Genomic DNA, 18586 nt, shown 5'->3' with positions numbered 1-18586 from the left:
AAAAAAAACCTTTTCCTGGTTTTCAGGTGCGCCTGTAGTATCCTGGAGACCGAGCTAAGAACAATCCGTTTACAAAGCATCCTTATTGTTTACCTTCAAGTTTATGTAAAAATGGAACGGATCACCCCAAGATGTCCTGCACGTGCTTGAGAGACCGTCGTCTTTTGCTGAAAATAAAGCAGATGATGTGCTCCGCCATGACGAAGGCAAAAAAAAACGCCCCTGTTTTTTTTTTTTTTTAGCATGGATAACTACACGTGCTTAGCCTGCTCTTTAGTTCACTAGGCAAACCATGGAACGCTCGCGTCACGCATCACGTAGGAACGTCAGGACTGCTGTGGTGTAATTTTATAAGCATATTGAATCATGAAAAAAATCTAAATAAATGGCCGTGATTCCACACTGGGATAAGCTGAGTTTTTTCCCCAGCAGCAGACTGACTCCTGTCGATGTCACGTCATCAACGCAGCTGCGTGTCATATAATCCTCTGTAGGCACTGCCTGCTTTCCCATCATCCCGCGCGGCACCACACGGTTATCCATGCCATCTTTTCTGCTGCTTTCTCTTTCTGCTTTCTCCCCCCCAACCGCCCCCTTTCTTTCTCCTCATTCCATGGAGAGAGTGGACTATCAACGAGGGTCTGCAAGTGTTGTTTCTAATTACCTATTTCTCCACTCCTGATCCTGTGGCGGGCATAATTAGTTACCTGGGGCTGCAATCCAATTTGAAGTGATGACAAGAGAGTGATCCATGAAAAAGTAATAAGTTAAATCCAATTTCAGACTGCCTCTAATTAAATGCACATGGAACTAATGACTCAAACCCTAGCATTTTGGTGATAACCGTAATTAGCAAAGAGGGAGTTGCACTCGTTCTGTCTCTCTCTCTCTCTCTCTCTCTCTGTCTCTGTGTGCTGTAGGTGCGGCAGGAACGTGGCATGGATCCCTTTTAATTACTTGTGTCATTTTTCTGGTAATGTTATCATTTCTGATTAGTCTTGTACACACGTCAATCCCCACACGGCTGTCAGTGTGAAAGGTGGGCATCGGTATTGTTGGGTAAATTAGGGCACGCAAAAAGCGACTAGTACATCAAAATTTAAGAAACTTTTTTTTTATACTATTACCATTTATATTTCCAATGTATTCATTCAACTGTTTAGACCAGTGGTCACCAACCCTGTTCCTGGAGATCTACTTTCCTGAAGACTTTAGCTCCAGCCATACTCGTGCCTACTTGACCATCTAACCATCGCCTTAAGAAGCTCTTGATCAGCTAAAACAGGTGTGTTAGGATTTTGGTTGGAGATGAAACCTGCAGGAAGGCAGATCTCCAGGAAAAGGGTTCCTCCAGGTGACCACTGGTTTAATCTCATTAGTTCCAGGTGGCTTCTGTGAATTCTCATGAATTTACTATTAGTGATGTTAGTGCTGGGAGATAGGACTACATAACGTAGAAACTGTGATAAATTATGGCACAATATGCTTTTCTGAGAGATGGTAAATGATCTGCACTTATATAGTGCTTATTAAAACTTAGCGGTTCTACACAGAACTTCACACTGGTTCTCATTCACGCATGATATCTCACAAACCGATGAGAAGCGGATCATTCTGATGTTACGTTTGTTTACTTTGTGTTAAAATTCTTGCAAATTTGTCATTAAAAAAATTATACTATTATATTATGAAGTCAAAAATTGTGTACTGATGGGTGATATAGCAAAAAATCTATACTGTAAAGTGTATCGTAGAAATGTTGTTTTTTTTTTCTTCAAGAATAGCGGTGTAATATTTTTGTCATATCGCCTACCCCTGGTTAACGTAGCCATTGATCAGATATAGTGGCAACAAAGTAACAGGGAACTTCCCTGTAAAGCCGGGATTGCATACTGCCGTCTTTTAAGTTTATTACCTGTCACTGGAATGCCCGGTCCTCAAAGTGAGCTTGAGGCGATACGGATATCTTTCTGTCTGTTAGCACTGCAACTTACTGTACGAGGGAACGTGGATGTAAGCTGCTAACGTTATTGTTAATTAACCAGAGCGACTCGTGCCGTAACTTTGGCTGTCGTTGGTCATAATGATACTAAATTGGCGTCACATCAGTTGCGGTTTACGATGTATCCGAGGACAGATACGACTGGACTGTAGCCGTCTCGGCTTGCGAAAGAGCACATCTTACCAAGTAAAAATATCCTGAATGTAGGTGAATTCAAACAATATTTCTTAGATGTTTATTTGACGGCTTTGAAAATTGAGTAATTAGTAGTAATTAATAACTACTTAATGATCTAATTGTTATATAATAATCTCGTAATGGGAAGATATCAGTTTAGAAACTTTATTCGAGATGTCTTCACTTGCTATGAAACTCTCTTGCAGTGCTGCAGTGTCTCAAGTACACACAGCCAGTTCACAGTTTTTCAGTTTTAAACACACCTGGGTGAAGTTGTCTTTATTCTACAGCCTGTATTACCTGAAATCAGGCGTGCTTGGAAATAGACCAGATCATAAACATTGTCTGAGATCTGGATCAAGAACTGTAACTTTCCCCAATCACACCCCCCCCCCCCCACATTCAACGCGCGGGGGTTTCCCCCCCTCAGAAAGCACTCGTTATATGGATAATTATGTTCCACTGTTTTATTAAACAGCTTCACTTTAAGGTCTTAATTAAGTGGCTGGTGTATTACCAGGAGACTCTATAAACAATGCGATGTGCACGGATGTGGGCAACATGCTGAACTGATGATACGAGCAGAACAACAAACCCAATTAAAGCGGAGGCTTAGGATGGAAGAGCGACACATTCATTTGCACTTCTGCGTAGCACAAGGAGAAACACAATCCCTCGTTTCTTTTTCGTTCTTTCTCTCTCTCTCTCTTTTTTTAGTTTTTACATAACGCTCATAACAGATCAAGTCGTTTACCGGCTGCTTAGCAACTACACTACACCATGTAGAAGAGATGCCTCGTTGGATGAAGGGTAAAAAGAAGGAAAAAAAAGAAAGAAAACCACACACACACACACACACACACACACACACACACACACACACACACACACACACACACACACACACACACACACACACGCACACACACGCACATGCACACAGTGAGCCAAGCTGTCTTTTCAGCGGCCTGAGTGTCAGGTTGGCTGTGGTCTCTGTATTCATTAATAAATTTGAATTTTAAATGGGGCTTTGTGCCTTCTTCTCGTGGGTGTAAGGTCCTGGCCACCAGAATCTACTTTTCATGACCTCCAACTCACCAGACTTGAGGAAGCTTTTGGTTTGATCCACATCCTGACAAATATGCACACAATGGAAAGGTCAACGTAGCCATATTTTATCCATTTCTTTCCCCAAGACACATCAGCACAAAGCTTAATCAGACACTAAAGATATGTGCTCATTAAAAAAAAAAAAAAAAAAGAAGAAGAAGAAAAAAAAAAAAAAAACACCCACCCCTATGGAGACATTGTTCTCAAGCTCTATAGACACATATAAGCAGGAGCGTCGGGTATTAATTACCAAATGTGCCCTGGAGTCGTTTGCAATTTTTGCTGTGAAACAAACAGCACCCTCCTTGTTCAAACAGGGATAAAGATCTGACAGAGAGCAGGCAGAGGAGAAAGAGAAGACCTGAAATGAGTGTAAATATTGAATCAGACATTGCAATTTGGACTTGTGTAAAAATGATAGCGGATGGGGAAATAAAGAGGGCCGGATTTGTTTTGCATGACAAAGGCTAGACAAATAGAAGCCCCAGAGCTGAGACAGGGGACGAGCGGTATCTGCTCTATAGCACTTCCTGTTGCTGTTGGTAGGAAGTATAGCTGTAAGGTGGGGGAATGGAGACGTGTCCAGGGGATAGACCCTGTGTCCTAACGCAGGACGATAGGCTATACAAATGATTCTTTTTTTTTTTTTTTTTTAAATCCTATAGTATACTACTTACTTTTTGGAAAACAGGTGCTACTAGTTACAAATTCAAGAAAAAGATATCAGATCTGCGATGTTAGACCTGTAAAAAACCAACCATTCGTTTACATTTGACATTACGCACACACGGTACACACGTACACGCTCAGACGCACGGCTTGCCAACAAGCTGAAAACAATCCCGAAAGCGCAATCTGTCAGAAGTGTGTCACAGGCTGCGGCTGAGCGTGGCATAGTAGCATTTCGAGTGATATCTGTACCAGAGCATGAGCTCATGAGCCGTATAGTAGAGCGCTGTCAACAGCCGCCGGCCTGCCAAGTTTAATTTCCTGTTTATCTAACACTGACTGGTACGAGCTGTGCTACAAATGACACGCAGAAAAAACACAAATAAAAACAAAACGTGAGCATAGATACGCGCACATACACACACGTGCGCGCTCACGTGTGGCGTACATGGCATCCCATACGAGCCTGGTGTGGTCTTTGTGTAAAAACAGTAAACATATCACAGGACGGACTGACGGAACTGTATTTCATACGTTATGAGCTTAGATAAAAGTGAAACTGCCCTACCTGTAGTGCAGGCTGCTTCTCACTGCTTTTGGTAGACTTGATGGCTCCACTTTGCTGCTGCTGCTGCTGCTGCTTAAGAAGGAGTTGCCTTGCAACCTGTAGAGCCTGAAACAAAAAGGTAGCCTTATAGCTTTCCATTTTACATATCTATATAAGCCACATAACAACATGTTCTAGGCACCAAAACAGCAACTGCACACAAACAGACCTTCTTACTCTTCATCCTGACTGCTTTGCTAACAAATTACATCGTTTCATTTTGTTGCACATGGAGAACAGTAACAAGCTGACAAAGCAAACAACAGTGGAAAGATGGAAAGAAAAAAAAAAAAGCACAAAGGGAACAAAATTGATAGTGAGCAGCGAGCAGGAACTATGTTCAGTTGAAACCACACACTTACAATAAACAATGATTCTGAATCTCTATTAGCAGCTGTTTAACTTCTATCTTTACTTCTGTCTCATTCCTTATTACTTTTTTCCTGGCCCCAGTTTATAAAACAAATAAAAAGGTTTATTGCCACTCCAAAGATCTGTTATAGGATGCGGCCTTCTGAGTGGAAAACAAAATACAGTGGAGTCACATGTTTATTGCTCTGGCTACTCCCTCCGCCCCCAACTCCCACCCCAGCAACAATAAATAATCAAACTTGCCATCCAGTATAAACAAAACACAGTGGCTGTGCTGGGAAGACAGCGAGAGAGAGAGAAAGAAAAAAAGGTGTTCTGGTCGAGGAAAAAAGCATTACTGATACCAAACAAAGCGAACGCCGCGTTCCCACAGTGTGTCTGGGGTAGATTCACACCTACACCAGAGCAACATCTGAGTAAATAACCAGCTTCATTCTTTCCATTATTCGCACACACACACACACACACACACAGACGACTCCCACGATTAAACAAATAGTCGTTGGAATGGCCCAAAAGCCCTGAAACTGCACCTCTGGCACTGCTCAGCCTCTCTGGTGTGCTGTTTGTTAAGTTTTGTGTGTGTGTGTGTGTTCGAGTGCATAGACACATTTTTATGGCTTTTTTCAAGTAATAGTCACACTGGATATGGCAGTAAATCTCATGTAATGGTGCTTGTGCCGTGCTAACTGTAGTGTAATGCGTAGCTTGGGAAATGATCTGTAATGAACGGCGACCGTCAGCTGGATGAGCGGTGGGCATTCAGGAAAAAGTCCGTCGCTGTCAAACTGTACGAACGTTTCATCGTCTCAAAGAAAGACGCTTCGTGATCAAGAAAGATGCCACCAATGTGTCCTACATCAAGAATCTTTGAGTGACTTGCCTGGCATTCAGAAGTGTCAACATTGGTAAGAAGAAAATCCTAGTAAGCATTAAAATTGGTAAAATTATTTTTACTACAAATTGCTCGGTATACCTACTGGTAAACTTCACCTAGCTAAAGTAAGCACTACCAGAAGAAAATGCACATCGTGTCCTTTCCCCTTCAGTGAACTGGATTTTCCACCAGATGAATTTGATTTGTGTTTGCTCTGATCGTCAGTTTTCAGGTGCTTCCAGCATCCAGTGTTTTAGTCGTAGATTTTTAAGAAGGGCAAGAAAGGAGGGAAGGAAAAGAGTGATTGGGCAATATTTATGCGGCCAAGAACAGAACGCTGAGGCTGCAGTGGGCACAGGCTCACCAAAACTGGACAGGTGAAGACTGGAAAAACATCACCTACTTTCTTTCTCCTGCAAGATGCAGATGGTAGGGTGACAGCAGCATGGATCTATGGACCCGACCTGCGTCGTGTCAACGGTCCAGGCTGGTGGAGGTGGTGCAGTGGTGTGGGGAATGTTTTCATGGCACACATTCAGCCCCTTAATACCGACTGAACACTGTTTAAATGCCACAGCCTATCTGAGTGCTCTTGCTGACCATGTGCATCACTTTATGGCCACAATTTATAATTATAATAGCTCTTATAACAGCTACATCCATTATGATAATGTCACAGAGCAAAAAAAAAAAAACATCGCAAACTGGTTTCATGAACATGACGATGAATGCCTCAATGGCCAGCTCAATCAGCAAGTTCTGCATTCAACAGAGCGACTTTTTGGGGTGCGGCAGAACTTCGCAACATGAATGTGTCCGGTGATCGCGTCGAATATCGACCAGGATCTCAAAGAAACGGTTTCCAATGTCTTGTCGGGGCGGCTGTGTCTCAGGTGGTAGAGCGGGTCGTCCACTAATCGTAGGGTTGGCGGTTCGATTCCCGGCCTGTATGTATGTATGTATATGTGTGTATCGTACAAATGTCTTTAGGTATTGTGACGCGATACTCTGGTCATATTGCCCACCCCTAGGAGCTGCTGTTTACTCAGAGTCTGGAGAAGCTCAATAAAGATGATGCTGAGGTGAGGCACTTGGCTGAGACACTCTGGCTGACACTTTGCTGTGTGTGATGAAATGATGAGGCAGGAATAAGGCCATTGCAGTGCTGCTCACTCTGACTGTCTGGACACACACACACACACACCCCCCACTCAAAAACAATAAATAGACGATCCACACTCATAACCACATTTGCATAGACGATACAGTGATATTACATCGAGGCCGCGCTGCACTGGAACATTCACCCATGACTCATTCTACAGTAACAACACGGAAATAAACCACTCGAACCATTTCAAACAACCGATCGAAAACATCGAGAGCTTGTTTCCATTCTAGATTTTGCCACAATCTATATCAGGGAAGGGTTTTTGAAGGGGACAATCCCTTAAGGTCATGTTCACAACTCAAACCATGAACAGCTCACTCAGCCACCCTCTGCCCCCCCCCCCCCATTCCTCATAGTCATCTCTGAGGAAGCAGTATGACACTAAACTCCCCCACGGCAGTAAATGGGTTGAAACTCTCGATTTTAGCAGACGTGAGAGCATTCTATGAATATGACAAGACTTTTGATGATGGGATTCTCTACTTACTCCACTTAAGATACGTGCACATGGGGTTTCGAATGATGTCACACGATAGGCAGAGGACTAAACTTGCGCTTCAAAGTCAAATTCGCTTCTTTCAGGGACAAGCGCTCTCTTTAATCCGTCCTTTCGTTTATATAATGCGGATGAAGCTGATCAATTTGATATAATCCTTAAGTGTTTTTTTTCTTTCTTTTTTCTTTTTTTAAACATACAAGTCCACTCTTGCACTAAAAGACAATCCTGATTGGCAGTGTGATTCAGTCCAAGACGTGCGTTATCTGTGTCCAGAAAACTCAGGCTCTTACATGTTGGAACACAGAGTACTTGATACATAGATGACAAATTACCACATAGGCACATCCACTTCTTAGTCACTTCTGGGAAGTGAGCTGCAATTTTTTTTTTTTTTTTTTTTTTTTTTTTGACACGTAAATGCGTTTGCGTACGATTTGTACACTTTGCTTGAAGCAAGAGTAGAGGAACAAGGATATTCGAGTCAACAGGATGCAAGATGGGCTGCAGGCACGTAAAGATTAGGACAGAAGGTACTTTGGTGACTCTGGGTGGTTGTTTTTTTTTTTATTCTTCTTTTCTTTAATTGCGTCACTAAGACTGTCAGCACAGAGACTTGATCGCTCAGAGACTGCATGAGCGCGTGCTGTTAACCAAAAAGAAGCTCCACTAACCACAAGAATTTGGTTCACTGACTACTAAAGAACATTTCTTTTCGGGCCATGAGACTGCATGTACACATCCATACTAACAATTTACCGGTTTAGAAAACAGTAAAGGACACGAAGCCAGGTTTACACCGTGCGATTTCGCGCGCTGTTCGGCGTACGTCATCGATCGGTGTGTTGCAGGGGCCTTTCTTTAAGGTGGAATGGTAAGGACAAGAATTTTTCTGTCCATTCACACATTTCGTTTATATTTTACCCTCGCCGCTAACATATTTGTAGCTACCCCATGTGTTTCATGTTATCCTAGGCTGTCCTCTTATTGGTGGCTTTTAGATGAGCGTCGTAGCAGTAATCGCACTTGTACGCTAATGGGCTGGTGAGCACGACATGTGGGCGCACGGTGGTTTAGTGGTTAGCACGTTCACCTCACACCTCCAGGGTCGGGGGTTCGATTCCCACCGTGGCCCTGTGTGCTGAGTTTGCATGTTCTCCCCGTGCTGCGGGGGTTTCCTCCAGGTACTAAGGTTTCCTCCCCAAGTCCAAAGACATGCATGGTAGGCTGATTGGCGTGTCCAAAGTGTCCTTAGTGTATGAATGGGTGTGTGAGTGTGTATGTGATTGTGCCCTGCGATGGATCAGCACCCTGTCCAGGGTGTACCCTGCCTTGTGCCCCATGCTCCCTGGGATAGGCTCCAGGTTCCCCCGTGACCCTGAAAAGGATAAGCAGTAGAAGATGGATGGATTTTTGTCTGTATCGGTGAAATTGAGTAGTGTAAAGCAGACGTTGGAGGAAAAGGCGATTGAAGGAATATAATACAGAGACGAACCGACTTCAAGATGAGACACCTGAGAGGACGGATTTCTGGGGTGAAGTTTGTTGTCTAGTTTGTCGTTTAAAAAACTAGCGGCCCTCACGCCTGTTCAGTAGCAGAGTGCAAACGTAGCACTAAAGTAATCTTACTGCAATCCAATCTCACACACACACACACTTTCTCTCGTTTTGTCTACAATCCATGCCCTTTTGATCCAGCATTCAAAGGTAGCAGTGGGTTTGATAGAAGTGCTAGGCTAAAAGCAGTTCCAACCGTTAGCATGACAAACTGCCAAGCGATGACGTGCTGGAGCGTCTGAAGGCACGTTTAAAGCCGAGGAGCACTGTGTTTTGTCTGGGGAGAGACGTACTAGGAGGAACTGATCAGACACGAAAGCAGTGCAGAGGTCGATAACGCTAACAGATGACCCAGTTGCTCATAAAGAGCGAGCGAGTCTTCCAATGGGAAACAACTAAATCTCAAATACATACTGAGGACATTACAGGATTATGAAACTCATGAAAATGCTTCATTAAAGTTAGATAATCTTTTACTGTGCAAGTGCTGCTGTTATGATACTGTGCTGTAAAAAAGAGAGGAAGGCAACGTGTGTCTTGAGAATCCTTCATTAAAATTCCTGGTTAGGATGCTTTGATACCAGGGCCACAGTCTCTCGCTCTCTCATACACACACACGGATCCCTCCAGGTACTATTGATTATATAAACAGCCTTAAGGATGTCACAAAGCCTAGTCTTGTCACTAACAAAGACAACACAATTTGCTATTCTAGTCATTCACAAGCTCTCTTTTTTATTTCGTCTTAAACAGGCACCTCCCATCCCACACACTATTCCCTCTTCTGTGTTAACGGCTTTGCCTTCAATGCACATGGCTTTGGCTTTATCGGTGTCAGCTTTTCACATCGTATTAGCGAGAAGAATCGGCACAGGAGCTTTAGCAACTTGTGTCCAAGGGCACCAGTGATAATGCTGCGAGAGAACTGAGTGCTAGATGTCTTTACATGCGCCGTGTGGATTATTTACAGGTTTTAGGGTTCCCTGCTGTTTAAGCCGTGCTCCATCAACTCCGCAAATCCGGTGGGAGAGCAGCGGGGGGGTCACTTAGCTTACACCCTTCTCCTGTACCGTTCCTTTCTGATCGTCCAGTCATGGTTTTTCGAATAAATATAAAATACCCCCGAATGATGGACACTCTGATCTGAAATGAGCAATGTGTTGAGGCACTGCAGAATGACGACAGAGATTACAGCTACAGTGCTTAATGAGCAAGGTGAAACCTTGAAGTAGAAACCTGTAAGTGGTATTAGTGAGGACAGGAGGTGGCGCTCACCCTGTGGTGTGGGTCCTAATGCCCCAGTATAGTGACGGGGACACTATACTGTAAAAACAGCATGGTCTTTGGGATGAGACGTTAAACCGAGGTCCTGACTCTCTGTGGTGGTTAAAAATCCCAGGACACCTCTCGTAAAAGAGTAGGGGTATAACCCCGGTATCCTGGCGAAATTCCCCCATTGGCCCTTATCTATCATGGTCCCCTAATAATCTCCATTCATGAATTGGCTACATCACTCTCATCTCCTCTCCACCAGTAGCTGGTGTGTGGTGGGCGTTCTGGAACACTATGGCTGCCATCATGTCATCCAGGTGGATGCTACACACTGCTGGTGGTTGAGGAGATTTCTCCCCCCAATACAATGTAAAGCGCTCTGAGTGCCTAGAAAAGCGTTATATAAATCTAAGGAATTAGTTATTAAAATATTAGTGTGTTACATCAAAGCGTCTTTGTCTCTGCTTCTATTCACTCTCCTCTCCGTGGCAGCAAAGCCCTTGAACGTGAAATGGATTCAAATTAATTGAGGGCCTAATTACAGCGAGATGTGCAACACACGTGAAACCAGATCCCCGTGGCCATGTTGGAGCAAAGAAATTGTTTACACGGTGGCACAACGTGTACAAGGCTCTCAGACCCTGTGCAGAGAACACACAGTGTTTAATGAAACCTCGCTCCCAATGACCGTTGGCATCCTCTGCATTTACAGTTTAGCATCATCGACTCATCAATTTAATCACTTCACACAAGCTGGTGTGTTACAAGAGGGTAAACACGAATCTCTCTAATCCTGTAGGGTTCTAAGACCTCCCTACTCTGGGCGACTGTACTTGGTGTTTCACTCTGCTGAATGGTGGCCGGATTTGCATTTGAACCGGTGTGTGTACAAACAGCATAATGAAGCCTCTCAGATGATTAGTGCTCAATACATACATGTGCTGAATTTTGTTAGCCATGTTTTCTATGAGCTGACTCGAGGCATGTGTGGACATCAATACATGCATTAATACATGCATAAATTAATACATGCTAAAAATAAATGGATAAAAAAGACAAAAGTATAATAAATGTATAATGGGCAGTGGTGGCTTGGTGGTTAGGGCTCTGGGTTACTGATCGGAAGGTCGGGGGTTCAAGCCCTAGCACTACCAAGTTGCCACTGTTGGGCCCTTGAGCAAGGCCCTTAACTGTCTCTGCTCCAGGGGCGCTGTATCATGGCTGACCCTACACTCTGACCCCAACTTCCTAACATGCTGGGGTATGCGAAGAAAAGAATTTCACTGTATAGGTGATCAATAGACTCATTATCATTATAACTGATATAGCGGTATTCTGTAAGGAGGCGTGTATTTAACATTTATGGAAGGAGTCTTGAGTGTTGATGCTGAATGTCACATGACAGGTTAGCTTGTTTGTTTTTTTGTCTTGTCTTGTGGACGTTCCACATCATTAAATGTAACTATAAACGATTAAAAATCATGACGTTCCACTGATTAATATATTATATTATATATATAGTAATAGTTGGCAAATTGCTGAAACTACAAGATGTATGATTATTGGACACGTTCAGGCTTGTAACGCATCACACCGCTACGTCATTCATTATTTCCCCCAGAACACCACAGTCCCATAATGCAGTGTTTCTTACTTTGTCTCCCCCCCCCACCCCACTGTAAACCTTTTCTTGTCACATCTTCAAACTCGAAGAAAATCCTAATAGCATTCTATCCGTTGTGTTTGCTCACTAGTTTGAGTGTATAAATAACTTGTAAACCTCCATCATACTCTTATTCGCTCTATTCCTGCTTCTAAGTCACTTAACTAACAGATCTAGATACATTAGCGCTTCATTTTAATAAAGGACTAGTGTGAGGTAGTAGCTAGGTAGGACTTAAACGTGTAAATATTGCAGTACTTGTATACAGTAATAGATGTTGCTTGTTCAGTAAGAGTCATTTTAATTGAAATGTATACAAGTCAGAGAATCTTTTTAGGACAGTGAGGATCATAGTAAGCCGTAAGCAGTGACGATCATAGCTATTTGTATTAATTGAAGATCCCCCCCCCACCCTCCTTTCTGCTCATTTTCACATCGAACTGTTATCTGCAATGCAAAACAGGGCCGGTCAGATTTTCTCTAAGTATATAATTAATGCTGTTTCTAAAAAGCCCTCTTCACATGGAAAACAGGCGCTCCTGCTGAAACCCCACGAATTACGGGCTCGCAGAAAAACTGCTCTCCATCCACTGTTTAGACTTCCAAAACTAATTCATGTAGAATACATAAATCAATGGCTTATACCCACTCCAGACCATTACACCACCTTCTCTAAGCTGCACTTTTCAACTGATCTATTAATATTTATGACAACACCAAACATTTCAAATTGCTACGTTTAAACAGTATAAAGTTCAGTGCGCAATTACATAAGCTGTGAGCTGACTTCGGTTAAAAACAGACATTTCCCTAAATAGCAGGCGATATTCAGACCTGACAAATGGTTTTCCCTAGGAGGAAAAAGGGAAGAAGAAAAAAAGCACGATCCAAACGTGATAATGATGCCGAGAGAGAGAGAGAGAGAGGTGGTGTAAAAGACTGAGCGAGTATGTGTTTGTGTATGTGACGGTGCAGGCTTTGGAGTGAAGTTGCTGATAGTGGATAGCTTAATAATGTGCACAGAGTAAAGGAGGAGTAAACAGGGTACTGCGCTGTGCCTGGTACGGATACGTGACCCCGGGAGGTCAAAGGTCAGCTCAGCTATGCAGCTTCTCTGGTTAGATTCCATGCCACTGCCTAACAACAGATGGCTAAAAAAAGAGGAGCTTCTTTTCACATGGCTGGATGTTAAGTACACACACACACACACAAGGCAAGTCGCGGCATTTACCAGCAGACACACACGCACACATGCCACTGCATCCGCTAACTCACTCTAGCCTTCTAATAAATGAGCCGAGCTGTTTTCCTCGTGCACCTACGTCTTGTCTGCCTGAGGCGTTATTGAATCGGGATGATGTTTATTAATCCTTTACTGGGCTGTTAAGGCGTAAACACCCTCACAGCGTACCGACGGTGGCATATTGCCTCGCTCGCCCCGGCCCGCTCTTCCACGTCAATTACGCCTCTCGACTTTCAGAAGCGCGGCCTGATGAATCGTCCGTAAAATCCATTCGCGTTAATACTCCATTGCGCATCTGCCGCTGACTGTAATTAAAGAAGTAAATGACTCATAAGAAAGGATGCATTAGCTGCAGGGAAGGGAGGGAAAAAAATTACAATAAAAAAAAAAATAACATACAGGAGGATACAGACGAGGCCGGCACGTGCCAAGCCATACTGCTAGGAACGGGAGTTTTTTCGTTGGACTGATCGTGTTTGCATATCAGTGACACCGCGATGTCTGCTCTGGAATGTTCTTTAACTGGTGTAATGAGTTTGTACAGTGGTAGCTATTTAGGGAGACGGCGACATATGAAGCCAAACACGGTTAGAGGAACAGCAGGGGAAGGTGTGGAAAGAATGACAGAAAAGAGAGAATGGGGCAAATGGTGTTAAAGGAAGAACAAAGAAATGACGCGGAGAACAATGCACGTGGATGATCGATGCTTACACACGATGCTCTGTGTTCTTCAAGCACACACACACACACTCACACATTTCGCTGCCCTTACTTTTTCCTTCCGAACTTATGCTGCCTGGGGATCCTCACTATTGTGCATCGTGCCAATTTCCGTCGACTAGCTTAAACCGCGCAGGTTTGCCAACTGAGCTGAGTGTTCGGATGAAGCTCAGGATAGAAAGGGGAAAAAACTCTCTCTTTTATTGGTATTGCATTTTTGTTTGAAGAGTTGCGTCAGATTTCTTTGGTGAGAACAAAACGTTTTTTTTTTTCCTCCCTCTCTTAAACAAACATGAAGAAAAGAGTAAAGCGAAAAGATCATTAGGTGTAAAACATTTTTTTCCCCCCTCTGCATGGAGTCATGTCTCGGCTCTTAGTCAATACTCACAATGAAAGCCAAGTTGTGGGAAGCTTTTGTAAACATGGCACATTCTTTCATTGGAGTAATGCTTAGTGTAGTAACAATGAGACGCAAGCAACTTCTACCACATATGGCATGGACAAAACTTATTTGCTAGCCTACTGGGCAAGTAAAAACCCCCAGTGCGACTCCCAGTCCCATGTTTTGGAAGCTTAACATGCTGTAATGTAATATTGTGTTAACAAACTAGTTAAGCACAGTAATACAGAGTAAGCTAAACCAAGAAATATGGAACTCCCTGGTGAGAGGACGAGTGTGTAGTTTTTGATGTAGCACGTAATGGTTGCGTCATCGACAAAAAGGCGCTGGCTTGCACTGCATGTAAAAGATAATATTTGAGTCTGGATAGCATGAATAAGTTGTGTGAAGTGACTGCATGCTGTGAAGGCTAATATGAGCACTTTATTTTGTCACATACTGTAGGACTGGGCGAGATATGTGTGTGTGTGTGTGTGTGTATATATATATATATATATATATATATATATATATATCAATCACACACACACACACATCAATACAAAATCGATATCCTGATAAATGATTACGCGATACACTTTTCTGAGATGTTGGTATGACGATGATTTTTAAAAACTTTTTTTTTGTTTTTTTTTACGTTTTTTATGATTACAAATTGAGTAAACAATTTGGTTTTGGTTTATTTTACTACTGTTTTGCAGACAATTTGTTAGCTAAATTATATATCATGATACACATCGTGTATCGTAGGAATATCCTCAAGTATCGTGATATATATATATATATATAAATATTTCTATTTTTGTCATGTTGCCCAGACATACCTGTTCCTGATTCAGAAATGATTGTGTGCCATCTGTGCATGCTAATTTATCCAACTTATCCAACTTCCAAAGTCAAACTTTTATTGGTTTCTAACATCAGCTAGATCGCAGCTTGGAACATGCAGCCGGTCGGTGGTGCGATTCAGAAGCATGCGATACCTACAGGATTGAAATGCTTAGTTTACATACGTGGACCAAATTTGATTTCGTTTTATTACTTTCATTTTACTGATGTCAGTAAGGAGTAGAGTTTATTTTCTTTCACTGCCAACGAGGAATACAAAACCTGACGTAATCTGCTTAGCGATGCGTCCACTCCTGTACACGGTTTAAAGACTCATATAGAGGACTAAACATTCGACACTGCCTTACTTGCCGATTTGAGCACCGCGAGTCTGTGATCTGGAGCGAACTCTTAAAATGTCTGAAAAGCAATGATGACGATCATTCTTCTCAGAACACCACCTGTTACGCAGAAACACCAAAACACACACACACACACTCGCACATATCGTATCCAATTCGTCTTCGGAGCGATCTTCAAAGTATGTTTCATGGACCAATCCACTGGCGTTCATCATCCACCTTCCTCAAACACGTGAATGTGTGTGTGTGTGAGTGTGTGTGTGTGTGTGTGTGTGTGTGTGTGTGTGTGTGCTGTGTTTGGAAGACGAACAGTCATTCCGCTGGGATCCCTATGACATTAGACATTAGCTGCGAGAGAATATAGAGAATATCTCGATATGTCACAGCCAGAGCGATTGGCTACGGTTTGGGATTGAGTTGCAGGGAGAGAGGCTGCTCCATGGGAATAACAACTTCTGCTCAAGTCATTCCAACCTGGGTAATGTGATCCTGTACACACACACACACAAAGAGAGACAGAGAGAGAGAGAGAGAGAGAGAGAGAGAGGGAGGAGATTGCTTTTGTCTTAAACCAGACTAATATCTAACTAGATGATGGACAAAGGTTTCCCTATCCTCTCACTGAGGGAAAAAAAGGACAAAAAGAAACAAATATTGTTCTCCACAGTACCACCTGGTGTAAACAACACCCCCGTATCAGGGGAAAAAAAAAAAAACCTCTGGATTTTCAATTCTGCCAACATAATCAGTGTGTAGAATGAGGAGGGCTTGCTGGTGGGATCAGACACCTCCAATCTGCGCTGTGATGCTCGATGACGCCTCCTCCGGAGCTGCAGGCCTCAATAAACGTCAGTGCAAAATTATGTGGCGAATCTTACAGGCCTTAAAGGAACGTGGGATGAAAATATTAAACACTGCCGAGTGGTGTGGCAAATTACGGGAGCGCTGGTAGTTTGATTTTCCCGTGCTTAATGATAAATGTGTCTCTTACAAAGTACTTGGGGTTGTTAGCAAAACGTAAAGCGACTTTGTCATGTGTTAACTTTAATGCTGCGTGTCGTATATGATTACATTATACAGGTACTGCATGTAACAGCATTACAGTTCATCAATGCAAAAGCAGGCTTTCGTTCGTTCGTTCGGTCGCTCTCTCTTTCAAACTCTCTCCTCCTTCTTCCTCTGTCTTTCTCTCGCTCACACTCACACACCATTTACCCTCTCATTGCCCTTCTCTCTAGACCAGAAAAAGAGCCACGGTGAATGAGACAAACATAAAGTGAGGAGGCAGCCGGAAATAGCATTGCTCCGAACAACAAGCGCAGCAGAAAGCAAGGGCACAGCATCTATGGAGCGGAGAGAAGGCAAAATGACAGACTGCTGTTCACCTCCATTAGCCGCTGGGAGAGAGGGAGAGAGAGACAGAGAGAGAGAGAGAGGGGGAAAAGAAGCATCCAGGAGCATACGACCTGTGAAAGAATCGGAGAGATCTCTTTAAATCCGGCCAGGGCTGTTGCCGCATTAATTCTAGGGGAACTATAATCTCTCAAGCAAATCAAATTACTCTCATTAACTGGCCAAGAAAACGGCCTCAGTAATAAGTGTGTGTAAAAAAAAAGTATTTATTACCAATAATCACCCGTTTAAAATGAAGCAATGCAGCCGATGGGTTTTTATTTTTTTGCTGATTAAGGGTAAAAATGAGAAACAGGAAAGGGCGTTTGCGCACACACACACACACACACACACACACACAATGAGGAGAGTCTGAGCAAGGATGACGCAGTGATTAAGGTTAAAAGAATAGAGGCCATATACGCTTTCAGGACGTTTTTGTGCAGGCGAGCGTAGAGCAACTAAAGAGCGGAGAGCCAATCTCTTGTCTAGTTAACACAGCAGAAATGTGACATTCTCCTTTTTAATAACGCTCGGCGGCATCTAGGGGTAATTTCCTTAAAAATAAAACCAATTAATTACATCAGAAATGTTAATGGAAAAATATATCAAAGGAGAGATAAATAGGATTCGGCGCCATAAAATCAATTAATAGGAGAGGTCAGCGTCTCATTCATTTGTGAGATTAACATAATTACCTATTTTTCTTTTCCTCATTTACTGCTCCGTTCATTTGGGACCACGGCGCTGTCCCCCTGTCCCAATAGAACAAACAGAGCGAGAGATCGAGAGAGAGAGAGGCGAGCTGGTCTAAATTAAATATCTCCATCCATACTGAATGTGCACATTAACACTATGGACACACAGTAATTACATTTCTTACTGCATACTGTTCGACGGTAAATTATTTTAATTTAGCATTGAAGGCTAGCTCTTTATGCGCTGGTCTGGTACGGAGAACCTGATTTACTAACGTACTAATTTAAACTGTTTTGCTAGAGCGTAGATTGTAATCTGTCAAAATGCATGAACAATAATTTAAAAAATTTATAATAATAATAATAATAATAATAATAATAATTCCAGATCGCTAAAATGTTGCGATTAAAGTTTTGATAGATCGCTCCATAAACATAAGACTGTCACTTCCTTGTTTCGGAAACAAATGTACTCTTCCCGTCTTACAATACGTGAACAAAGTGGCAAAGATGATCAGAATAACAGAAATAAACATAAGTGGGTTTATTATGCATTTATTACTAATAGTAAAATGCGGGAGCTGACTTTCAAAAGATAAAAATATATCAATATAAGCTTTTGTTTTTTTAGGCAGCTACATAGCAAACAATGGAAATCTTATTATTTTGGATGTTTGTGGAAACAGCGCCACCAGTGGTTGTATGAAAAGCGCACAGAATGGTATGAAGAAGCGAGATTGGGCTGATTTTTTTCGAGGTCAGACTGTAGGTTCATGCAGCTTTATCGGTGACAGCTTTATCGTGTCAAAGTGATTCGCACAGAGTGAAACACCCCTTGGTCTGATTGGTCACGTCCGCAACACGTCATCAGTAGCGATTACAGAAGGCACCGTGTGAAATACGGTCGTGGGATTAAGGAACCCGTACGAGGTGGAGTGATTCATTCGATCATCCTTTCTTCCCTAAAATG

General features: G+C 42.7%; 1 protein-coding gene across 15 annotated transcripts in view; it reads right to left on the bottom strand.

Moving 5' to 3' along the window:
- The window catches only part of foxp1b (forkhead box P1b), a 176672-nt gene that overhangs the window by 49671 nt on the left and 108415 nt on the right, over positions 1-18586 (bottom strand). For all 15 annotated transcript variants that reach the window (XR_008387065.1, XM_053635942.1, XM_053635933.1 and 12 more), the window contains one exon: positions 4527-4631. Coding sequence is in view for 13 of the 15 variants with exons in the window: in XM_053635942.1 (XP_053491917.1) it covers positions 4527-4631 (105 nt within the window). In the remaining 2 variants the exon portion in view is untranslated. The remainder of the gene's footprint in view (positions 1-4526; positions 4632-18586) is intronic.

Source organism: Ictalurus furcatus, chromosome 11 (assembly GCF_023375685.1).
Source record: "Ictalurus furcatus strain D&B chromosome 11, Billie_1.0, whole genome shotgun sequence".
NCBI classification, from domain to species: domain Eukaryota; kingdom Metazoa; phylum Chordata; class Actinopteri; order Siluriformes; family Ictaluridae; genus Ictalurus; species Ictalurus furcatus.
This window is presented reverse-complemented; position numbering and strand designations above follow the sequence as displayed.